Source organism: Thalia democratica, chromosome 2 (genome assembly GCF_965202585.1).
Source record: "Thalia democratica chromosome 2, ktThaDemo2.hap1.1, whole genome shotgun sequence".
NCBI classification, from domain to species: Eukaryota; Metazoa; Chordata; class Thaliacea; order Salpida; family Salpidae; genus Thalia; species Thalia democratica.
In genome coordinates this window covers 43,067,359-43,079,856 of record NC_139166.1, presented here as the reverse complement: position 1 = coordinate 43,079,856, position 12,498 = coordinate 43,067,359, and the positions used below count along the sequence as shown (strand labels likewise).

At 24.2% G+C, this 12,498-nt stretch overlaps 1 protein-coding gene across 1 annotated transcript; it reads left to right on the top strand.

Moving 5' to 3' along the window:
• The first annotated feature begins 1,668 nt into the window (after window positions 1-1,668).
• Window positions 1,669-11,609, top strand: LOC145828598 (ephrin type-A receptor 4-like). The gene is made up of 16 exons (XM_082936354.1): window positions 1,669-1,731; window positions 1,789-1,899; window positions 2,270-2,444; window positions 3,316-3,471; window positions 4,062-4,170; window positions 4,261-4,405; window positions 4,721-4,802; window positions 5,172-5,323; window positions 5,490-5,844; window positions 5,943-6,062; window positions 6,127-6,365; window positions 7,894-8,112; window positions 8,174-8,323; window positions 8,404-8,591; window positions 9,228-9,380; window positions 11,606-11,609. The coding sequence occupies exons 1-16, from the start codon at window positions 1,669-1,671 to the stop codon at window positions 11,607-11,609; spliced, it is 2,421 nt and encodes an 806-aa protein (XP_082792480.1).
• Window positions 11,610-12,498: the final 889 nt, after the last annotated feature.

The following is a 12,498-nucleotide window of genomic DNA, read 5'->3' as shown; positions in this document are numbered from 1 at the left end:
ACTCAATATTTGTATAATTTGTTAAAATTATAATAGTTAGTCTGAATATGAATTTCAACCAAAATATATTTTATAGAAACATTAAAACTTGCAGTGAGTTATAAAACAATTAAAATTTAAAAAGGGAAGAATTTTTACAAAAATCTGATAAAATGAAAAATTTAAAGCTCGTATTGTATGCTTCAGTTAAACTGTTATCGACAATGTGCTTTCTAACAAAAGCTAAACAAAGTTAGTTTTTGTAAAATGCTTAAAATAGTTATAAACTATTATCAATTAAACGAAAATATAATTGACGTACAAGGTACAATTTAAAAAAAATTATACGATTTAAAAGTGTTGTGAAAAATTTAGTTGTCTATAAAACTTTTAATAAAATTTAAAGAAATCAACTTTTACGTATTTTTAATCCTTTTTAAACTGTAAAATTTAACTAAATAAGTTTGATAAATACTTTTTAATTTAAACTTATATGAAAAAGCTTATTAATCATTGTATACTTTTTTATTTGTATCAATAGAGAGAAAATTCTTAAACAGGTTGATAATATTTTGTATAATCTATAATTTTTATTTATACTAATGAAAACATCAATAATAACAATACTAAAGCCTTTATAACAGTAAAGTTTGGAAAAGTTCTTTTTAGTGGCTTTAACTTTAGCTTTAACAAAAAAAAACAAAGAAATATAAAAACCATTTTATATTGCAAAAAAACAATTTTAAAATTTAGGTACAAATCTAAATTTATACAGAATACTTCTAAATTACGTTAAAATAGTTTAAATTTTTTAATGTAGTTTCTATAACGGATACAAGAAACGCAAGCTCTGAAACTGGATTTTTTATTAAAAATGGGGTTTGTAAGTGTTTAGTTTTTATTTATTTATATTTGTATGTTTTTTATGCATGGTTTATAACTTATTATTTTAAGTTAAAGTATTAGTGTTATAATATTTTTTATTTTTAGTTTTATCAAGTCTTAGTAATATGTCAACCCATCTTTTTTTAATATTTTTTAAAAATATTTATCATCGACTAAGTTTATAAAAATTTATACGTCAAAAAAATCTACAAAGTGTATTCAAATAGAACTAGCTCTGTAGATTTTTTTGTGGTATAATTTTTAATTAGTTTAGTTATTATAACTAGTTTTACGCAAAATTTGAAAAATTAATCTCCATCACTTTTTTTTTTTTGTAGTAAAAAAAAAGTATAAACATGCGAACTTTATAAATTAAAAACTTATAAATATACAGCTTTGACTTATTTTTAGACCTTATATTGTAATTAACTAATTAGATATTAATATGTTAGTACAACCGAGTATAAATTTATATATTCTATATAGTGGAATGAACACACTCAAGCTCTAAATGATGGTTCAGACAGAAGGGTTTTTTCAATTTGCCGTATACAGAAGAAAAATCCTAATTATTGGTTTCGAACTTACTACCTGGAGATAAAAGAAGTCGAAATGATCTATGTTGAAATTGAGTATTCTATAAGGTATTTTGCTATAATAATAACTTATCATATTAAAATTTAACAGTATACAACAATGTTTAACAACACCTTGTTATAATTTAAATTACAAAGAAACTGTGAAACACTTGCAAAAACATATGGTGAAATCAAGTCATGTCGAGACTATTTTAACTTATACTATATGGAATCAAACCAGCAAAACGACTTAAAAGCGTCCAAAATGAACTCAATAAATTACAAAAAGGTAATCAGTAAATAAGATTTTCAACTTTATCATTATTGTGAAAAAAAAAATTGACAGGTTCAAGCTTTAACGCGTGAAAATAATCATAATAACGACGAGAGAAAAGTTGAAATTAAAACTGTATCAATTCCAAAACTAAAAGGAAAAGGACTTTATATTGCATTTCAAGTAAAAATACTTTAATAGCTTCTTAAAACTTTTGTTTCGGAAAATTAAAGTAGGGAATAAAATTTCAAACTTTCTTTGTTGCATTATGCACGCATTATTAGTCCAACTGTTTGTTTAAGTATTGTTTTTGGCTAAAACACAGCAACATGCAATTGGAATCGTATAATGAGCAGAAAACTTGTACTCCCACTTTAGAAAAATATTTTTTTATTACATCAATAATATTAAAATAATTTACTCATCATTTACTAAGACTTAAAAATAAATCAGTTAAAAAAACAAATATGTAACTTTTATATTAGTTATAATACTTATTATACTTTTAGAAAAACATAAAATTATAATTTATTATTGAACACTTTACTGTTAGGACGTCGGTGCTTGCATTTCTATTGGCTTTGTCCGAGTTTTTTACAAAGTTTGTGACAAAACAACTTATGAATTGACAAAATTTCCGACTACAATAACTGGTGAAGAAACTTTTTCACACAAAACAGTTGCAGGTGTATGTGTTGAAAACGCAATCAATGTACAATCTAATCAAGGTTAATGTTAACTTAATTAAGAACTTTAAAAAAATAAAACACTTATTTAATTCATAGTTTTTATTATTTTAAGTTTATTTTACTAAACACTACGTTGTAGCACCGCGTTTTCATTGTAACTCAAACGGAGAGTGGATGATTTTCAATGGAAGTAACTGCAGGTGTCTACCTGGATTTCAAAGAAATAAAATACACACTCAGTGCATTCGTTAGTTTTACATTAATCTGGTTTATTTTATCTGATAACTTTTTGAATACGTTATAGAATCTTTATTTAGCTTCTTTAAATTTTACTTCTTATGACTTTGTTTTTCTAAAGAGACTAAGTACTAAAAAAACAACTTACGTAAGTTGAATTCAAATTGAAGGGTTAATTTAAAGACAGTGTTTAGTTAAAACTTGTAAATGTTGTACTTTAATATATTTTATGTTTAATGAATGCAAATCTAACCACAAACTTTTAGTTAAATTATGGCGAAATGGTACTGAGTAAATGAGTAAAAAAACTTCTATAATAAAAAGTTAGCAAATGTAAAATTACAACTGAGCTTTTTTTAAACATTACTTGATTATTAATGTTAGAATCGATAACATTTCTTGTCAGTTATATATCATGTAAACAATTATCACATTAATGAGATTTTTATAGTACTTTAAGTGGTGATTAACAGTTTCAACAAACGTGTTTTGTTTAGGAATAAACTCTTAATTATAGAATGATATAGAAGTTTTTTTTTACTTTCATCTTCACTTTTTTAAAGTGTAGATTTAACTTAAAGTTTAATTAAGTATGATAATATTATTACTAAAGATATTAAGTTTTTTGATGGACAACAGACAAGGTTTAGCATATTTATAAACATTTTTTTAGCTTGTGATACTAACACTTACAAGTCAAACATTTTGAATAAAAAGTGTGAAGTTTGCCCAGAAAACAGTTACAACGAAATGTTTGGACAAACTGCATGTAAATGTCGTTCTGGTTACTTTCGTGCTTTAAATGAACCTGATTCGTATAAATGTACAAGTTAGTAACAAAAAACTTTTTTCATGATCAATAGTTTAATTTTAATTTAATTGTTTGTCCATTTTAGTTAAAAAAGTGTGTAACCACAATGCAGTATATTCTTTATTGAGTAGAAAATTACAACCATGTAAAAATTAAACTCCCATTGATTTGAAAATTCCTAAAATATTAGTAAAGCATTATCAAAAAGTAAAAAAGAAGTTTTGTTTAAACTATTTATATATAAGTATAAAAGAATCATTTCGTACCAAAATGAAGAAATAAGCTACTACTTTACTTCAAAAAGTTAAATAATTTCTAAAAGTGATTTAAAGTTTATTAAGTTAAGATATTTGTGTCCCTTTTTATTGAAAACGTTTGTGATAAATAATGTAACGGAAATGCAATTAACAACAAAACTAATTTTTTGATTGAAATAGACATATATTTTAATTAATAGTCTTTGTAACTTGTTATTTATTAATAGGTTAAACTGTTTAATAAAAGTTAAACAGAACAATATGGATAGAAAAACGTTAACTTTGCAATGAAAGTTAACTTAGTTATTAAAATAAAATAAAACTGTTTTTTTGAATAAACCGATTAAACAGAGACACCTTCAAGTCCAAGAAATTTAATTAGTTCAATTAATGGAAAGATTGTGAACCTGAATTGGGACAATCCATTGAACACTGGCGGTAGAAACGATTTAGAATTCAAGTAGTTTATTTTCCTGTTGAAATGTATTAAAAAACTGGAGTAAATGTGCTATGTATAAGGGACTGTAAAAGTTTACAATTTCGTTGACAGATTAATTTGCTCAAAGTGTGACGATTTGCAGTACAAAAGCTGCAGTGAGTGTTCAAATGACGTAAAAAATGAACTTTTAGGTATTAGAAGAAAGCGAAACGTGACAATATCAAACTTACATTCGCACTCGTTTTACATTTTCAAGGTGAGAATAAGAATTACTTTATTTTATGAGAACAAATAGTAAAAAAATAAAATCTGATTAGATAGGATAAATTAAATTGTTTTTATTTGTTTAAAAAAGGCTGTTAAAAAAGTTAAGCTTATATTAAACAACACTTGTTTTGGAGATATAAATCGATTAAAAAATAAACAAAAGCTAGTCTAGATCGAAGTTAAAAACATTGTAATCTTTTTAATGATTCTATACTTTTTTTAGAAAAAAAAAACACTATGAAATATAATAGTATGCAAAGGTAATTTTTTTAACTATCTAATATGAAAAGGTTTTTTGTTTTAGGTATTTTCTATGAATGGAGTATCTTCTATTAGTAATGAAAAAGCTAAGTTTGAAGAAATAAAACTACAAACTAACATGCAAAGTTTGTAATCTAAACTAATAAATTATTGATACACAACTAAGTAAAATAATTGAAACTCTAATAAAATCAATGAATTAATGTCATATACTTTTTATCGAAAACTTTATAACGAACTTGTTATTAGCTTATAAATAGCTTATATGTTTTTGAGTAGATAATTAGTTTAAAAAAAAAAAATTTGGTGTTATAGTCTTTAGCAGATATTGTAGTGAAAAAAATTTGTATATTATAATAAGTATTCAGAAACGTTTTGAATTATTTAAATTTTTAATCAGATAATCATAAATGCATGAGTTTTATAATTTTTTTCAACAACTAAGTTGAATTTTTTATTTAACCTTTAATTTTTAAATTTCTATCTCAATTTAGCTCCGTTGCCTGTTAATAACATCCAAATAAAGGATTTTCCTCAAAGTGTCAAAATAACTTGGGAAAATAAAATTTTGAAGGATAAAATTTTGCACTACGAGCTTTACTGCACATCTAAAAAAAATAACTCCAAAATCCTTTTACAGAAAACAGTAAATAGCTACATAGTTTTAAACGACCTGAGCTCAAAAATTCAATATACGTGTAAGGTAAGAAAAATAAATTTTATTTTAAGTGTTATTATTTTTAGTTATGAGTAATTAGTATAAAAATACAGATTTCATATACTTATATACAAAGTAGCTTTTGTTTTCAAAGGTTCGAGCTCGAAATGCTGCTGGATACGGAAACTTCAGTGATAGTTTTACAATTTCACCTGCACAACTTCAGCGTGTAACGGTGTTACCTGTATCTAAAGATAAAACAGGAAGCTTTTACAAAAACCCTAACAACAAAATTTTAACTCAAAAGTCAAAAAACTACCAAGCGCTTATAGTCGTAGTATTGATCAGTTCGCTAACTTTAATAACTTTGATTTCTTTGCTTGTGGTATTAAAAAAACGAAGAAATAAAAAAGAAAAACTATCGAGAAAGATTGTTTCCAGCACTACAAGCATTTATGAAGAACTTTTTTCTGTAAATTACCACTCTTTATCAGACAAGTCTTCAATTGGTAAGTATTTTTAATTTTTATAGAATATAATATTTAACTCTAATACCAGCTTTAAAGCTCAACAATTTTTAGTTAATTTCTACATGAGTTTTTTATAGAAACAGGTTGTAGAAGTTATGTAGATCCAGCAACATACGAAAACCCATACTCAGCTCTGCAAGATTTTACTAACGAGTTAAATAAGAAAACAATTAAATTTGAAAAAACAATTGAACAGGGTTAGTTTTTAACAAAATCTGTATCTTAATAGTTGTGTTCAATTTAAATAAGTTTTACTTACAGGTGAATTTGGAGAAATAGTTTTGGCAATTTTAACCCCAAAAAACAAGTTTGTTGCAGTTAAAAAACTTAAAAACGGGTTTAACAATCGTGATAGAGACAGCTTTTTAGAGGAGGCGTCAATACTAGGACAGTTCAGTCATAACAATATCATTCGTTTAGAAGGAGTTGTTAGTAAGTCAAAACCTAACATGATTGTCATCGAATATTGTAAAAATGGACCGTTGGACTTGTTTCTGATTGTTAGTTTATCAATTTCAAAATTACAATAAGCAAATATGAGTTTGGCAACAATTTTTAGAAATGACGAAATTGTCTTAACATACAAAAACAACTTATTTCTCAAAATTTAGAAAAAATGCATTTAAAAAGCAGTAAACATATCCCCGTAAAATGTAATAAAGATGATAATAAAAAAAAAACTTTAACATAAAAGAATGCCAATAGTAATATAAATAATATTTTAAAATGATTAGTAAAATTTAAAAAAGAATTTATTGAGCGCTTGAATTTTCACTTATTTTTACTGAAAATAAAAAATTTAAAATTTAAAAGTAAAATCGAAAGCTGGCTCAACTTTTTATAACGTAAAAACTTTTTATATTACGCAAACAAACATATAATAGATTCAACTAAATTTATTAATTTTTTTAACCTTAGCTGTTGTTTAACTTTAAACCTTTCACAAAATTATTAATTTAAAAAATAAAGTTTTATAAATAAGAGACTCCGTAAAACTAACATTGTTTTGTATGTACCAAAACATAAGCACTTTATAAAGATTTTATCCTTCTACTATTTTTTAAAATTTACTTAATTTTCAGTCTTTTACTTAATCTTCTATTTACTCAATATTTTTGCAATTTTGATTATAGTTAATTCCAATAAAAATAAAAAATAGATAGTTAGTTATTCTATGTAGTATATCTTATTATACATTAAAAAAAAAGTTAAAAAATATTTGAAAAGAAGTTGATATCTTTATGTGAGTACGAAAAAATAATTTATCATAAAACGACTAGTTTAGCTTACAAAATTATTTTTATAAAATAGTTATAGTTATAGCATATAGAGATTATAATTAATTAATAGTTTTTACTAACTTTTTTAAAAATAAAGTGTTTTAGGTGTAAACAAACTGTTTATTTTATAAATCTTTGATTGAAACTTTTTAAAATGTTTTTTTTTTGTATCGCATAAGAAATACCGAAATTAACAATTCATTATATAAGAATTTAAATTACTGTTTGAATTATACGTTTGTTTTCTAGGCTTATATAAAGCAAATCGATAAAGATTAATTAGATTAACGTAAAAATTTACACATGATTGACACATGTTTTGAATATCATGGTTGCTTTTTTTTTTTACCTTTTGTATTTATCAAATTTTTTATATCTTTAAACTAATTTTAATTAACAAAATTAAAAGCACATGATCAACTTTAAAATAGGTTTAATAGATGAACATTGAAGTAATTTTTCTTGCTTATAAGATAGTCATATATTGTGATAATAAAGCTTTTATATTAATCATTAAAATTTTTTTTTAAACTCTGCTTTAATACTTAGTTAACATCATCAATAAAAGCATCATTTTTATTGACCAAGTTTTGTGACATATAACTCAACAAATAAACTGTTTTGCTTTCATACTTGTAAAAGTAAAAAAAAGTAACTAATTATGTGCTGTTAAAGCTTTTGTTTACCTATTACTTAAACTTTGTTTTTAGTAATGTGCTTGTAAGTTATTATAAGTTTTACATTACAGGAAAAGGGTTGCTTACTATCAAACAAAAATAAAACAAGAATGATTTACGAAATTTCAAAAGGAATGAAATACTTGTCTGAAATGGGATATATACATAGAGATCTTGCTGCAAGAAATATCCTTGTTGATCAAAACTTTTCCTGTAAAATAACTGCTTTTGGATTAAGCAGAGTTTTAGAGGATTCAAATCATGATCAAAAAACAACTTACAAAACGAGGGTTTGTTTAAATTGATAAAAACAAAAATTTACTAGGTTTTATTATTATTTTTTGTTTTAAGGGTAGAATGATATCTATACGATGGACAGCACTTGAAGTAATCAAATACGGGATATTTACATCATCTAATGACGTATGGAGTTTCGGTGTTGTGATGTGGGAAATATTAGCATTCGGTGAACAGCCCTATTGGGACGTTCCAAACACGACGGTAGATGTGCTAATAAATTTTTATAATAAAACAAATTTTTCGATAACTAAGGTTGTTTTATGATATTTAAAACTTTATAGATAATAAATTTGCTTGAAACTGGTTATCGTTTACCTCCTCCTTTAAATTGTCCAAAAGTTTTACACAAACTTATGTTGAGTTGTTGGAGTAAAAAAATGAGTGAAAGACCAAGTTTTCAACAGATCGTAAACATCCTTTATAGTTATGTTGAACAACCTACTTTAATCTCAGATTGTATAAATTGCAAGTGGGAAGTTTTATTGTTTCTTAGTATGTTAGATAATATGTTGCACTCAATTTTTCCTCTAAATGTATTTTTTATGTTTAGTCTAAAAAATATATTATGCTAAAGTTTTGCATTTAAATAACGCCTTGAAAAACTAAAAACAATTTTTTGAAGTTTTACAAAAAACTTAGTTATCGCTAAAAAAAATTCTCCTAATTTAATTTTTCGGTAATAATAAATATAAAATAATAATTTTCGTGCACTAAAGCTTTATATACATAGTAGTAAACATACCACATATATTTTTGTGTTAAAACTTTATTCCGACTAACGGCGTTTCACTGCTCTCAAATAAAATTAAGAACAGATCTACGGAGTCTATAAAATCTTAAATTTATTTGAGAGCAGTGAAACGCCGTTAGTCGGAATAAAGTTTTAACACAAAAACATCTGTGGTATATATTCCGATAAGCTTAGCTTATCAGGATCTCCAGGATTTAACGCCTTTTAACATTGCATCTTATAGTAGTAAACATATGTTTTTTTTTTAATTTCTTCAAGTGTCAACCACATAAATGTAAACATTCATAACGATTATTCGTTTACTTTTTTGTTTTATTTGCTTTTCAACTATAAAAAATTCTATCAAAAAATTAGAGTATTCAGCGAAAGAGAATACTGCATACCTGAAATTGATGATATTAAATCTCTTAATTTGTGGCTAAAACAAATCGATATGACCAGTTATAAAGCAAATATGCTAAAAAATGGATGTCTTACTGCAGAACAAATAATCAGAATAACTCCCAGGTATGTTTAAAATTATATGTTTAAAAGCATTTTTTATATGAAAAAGATGCACATTTTATAAAAATGAACCAGCAATGTTTATTTTTAAAATATCATTGTATCAAACAAACGTATAAACTTAAACAACTTATCATAAATCATGCTAATTAGCACAGAAAAAACTATATATTTTAACGTGTGCCGTGCATATTTAGGGCGTTTTCAGACATTTAACTATTAGTAGCAGAATTTGACCTTATGATTTTAAAAAAGTATGAAAATTTATTAAGTATTTTAGATAAACTACTTTATTAAATTCTAATTTTTTGATTTAAAATAGCCTTTACGTGAATTTATCTATAAAGGTTATGTGTGTTACCCTATGTTAAATAAATCCGCCCTACCTTGATCTTTTTTTTTGTTTTTGTAAATAATTAAGTTTTATACAACAAAAACCCATTTCAATCATAACCAGATGGGTTTTATCCAAATATTAGAAACTAACCAATTTTGTGTATACATAGATTTTTCGTCATTGATCAAGTAACAACAGTTATACTAAATTAAAAGTATGTGACTTACAATAAAAAAATTATTTAGTGATTTGGAAATAATGGAAATAGTAGATAAGTACTCAGTGAAAAAAATATTATTTGGAGCAAGAAAAGTAAAACAAGATATTTGTGATGCTAAAAAAATTGGAATATCTGTATAAAAATTTTCATTACTACTGTTTACAAAACTTAGTAAGTAAGACATAGTAGAATTTAAAAACGTATACAATCTAAGTATAGATCTTTTTACAATACTATTGACTTTAAAAAATAAAAGTATACAATGCTCTATGTTTTATACATAGGTAAAGTAATTACAAGTTTTGTTTAGCTTATATGTTAAAATTTATACTTACACTTATACTTTTTGATTGACTGTAAAGTTCTTTTACTTATATAAGATTTTCAACTTTTTTTTTGTTTGTTTCAATAACTATCTTTCCTAGATAATTGAGTTTTTTAATAATAAAATAAACTCGTAATCTAAGCACTAATTTATATGTGTGTAGTATATTCATTGTATATATACAGTACTACATATACGTAATATTTAAAATTTTTCAAAAATCTATTGTTTTAAAAGTTTCAACTATTTGTTTCTTCGTTCTTGTTTACATTAGTTAATTTAAAAAGTTTCTACTGAACAGGTAAAAATAAAATTTCAAAACAAAAATTTTATACTCTTTAATTAAATAAGCTAAATAATGAGTTATACAAACTGGTTGAAAAAATTGTTTAATTACTTAATATTTATTTCAGTTAAATTATCTTTATTAAAGCAGATTGAACTATGAATCCCAGTACTGCGTATAAAAAAAACTATATATAAAATTGAGAAATTTTTTTATTAATGTTTATGAAACTTTCCTGTTCATTGTTGTTTTTTAAAATTTATATATAGCCTTATAATGTTTTCGTTTGTTTAATATTTGTTTAGATTTACTAAAAGAAGATGGTTAAATTTTTATAATAGCATTTTGTGAACTAGTGCCTGTTAGTTATTTTTAAAATAAACTTTTTCAGTAAAACTTATTTACTATATTATATTATAAAACTTATTTTTTTTAAATAATTTTTTTATAATTTTGCTCTTCGAGCTAGTATACGTATAAGTCAGATCTATATTGTATTACATTACATGTTTTTTTATCAATTTTTATAGATATGAAACTAGTAAACTTTTTAATAAAAAAAAAGTTTAAAGATAAAAATAAGAACAGCTTTAATATTTACTTCTTAAAAATTAATAATAAAGTAAGTACTTGGTGGTTTTTCTTAAAATAAAACTTCTTTATATCTAAACTCCAACTTTTTTATTGATTAAAACAGCAAACAATTTAACTTTACAAACTCTACGTTTAACGATAAAAAAATAACAAAAGTTCAATGAAAGTAATCTTATTTATGCGTATAAACGTACATAGGTTGTGTTTTACTTTAAGAGTTTAACTTTTGCGTGTTTCTTTCGGTTAAAACTTAACCAGCTTGTTTGACGCTTATTTTAGTTTTCAACTTCTTTTGGCTTCGAAGTATTGCATTAAAACTCACACTGCACTGGCTTGTTGGCTTGATATTAATCCTCTTTTCGTGCACTCGTAACATTAGGTTGGAAAAGTATCTTATTGCCAAAAATTTATTTGGAAACACAGCAAAAGTTTTTAAGTTCAATGTCAATAAAAACGGTTTTTTCAGGTAATTAATTTTTACACAATGTAATTAATGATAAGTTTTTACTTATCCAAACTATTTATAATTAATACATGTTTCTGACTTTGCTTATACAATATATTATATAGTTAATATATGTTATTGTACACTTTATTTTGTACATAGAGTTAACCTTTAATTGATCAACAAAACTAACTAGTCATAATGTGCATACTTTCAAATAGACTTCAGGATACGTTTTTTTTTTTGTAAAATAATTAGTTCTAATTATACTGCACCAATTCTCATTAAAAAATAGATGAACAAATAACAATAATGGTTCGATCTGAAACTATAAAATTAAAAGCAGTATTCAAAAAATAATACACTTTTAAGATAAACATACTTTTTTAAATCGATTGTTTAACGGAAAACTTGTGTTAGCCTTTGTGGCGCTACAAAATCGCATATGCTCGAAGCACGGTTCTAATCTATTCAGTTAGTGATTGCTTTTCCTATGGGCGAATGGCCTTAAATTTTTTCCGATTTCTATAAATTTTTAAGGCGGGTAGAGCTTGTCCGAAACTCTCAAGGGATTTTATTGCTAAGAATAATGTAAATTGTTTATTTGTTTATTTAAATTAAAATTTTTAGCACATCCAGCTTTATAAGTCTTTTATTTCTACTATTTACCTATAATTCAAAACATTTAGTTTTTGGTTGACTACAGTTCATTATGTACTGTATAATACTATACATCATTTGCAATCTATAACCCCTTTAGTTATTAAAGCTTTACTATTATGTGTATGTACAAAATAAATACATAAAGTGTTTCTAGCAATTAGTTATTTATAAACTTTTTGTTTTTTTATATTACTTTTTCTTTACAAAGGTATTATGGTTTTATATTGTTGTACTTTTTTTACTTCAAATTT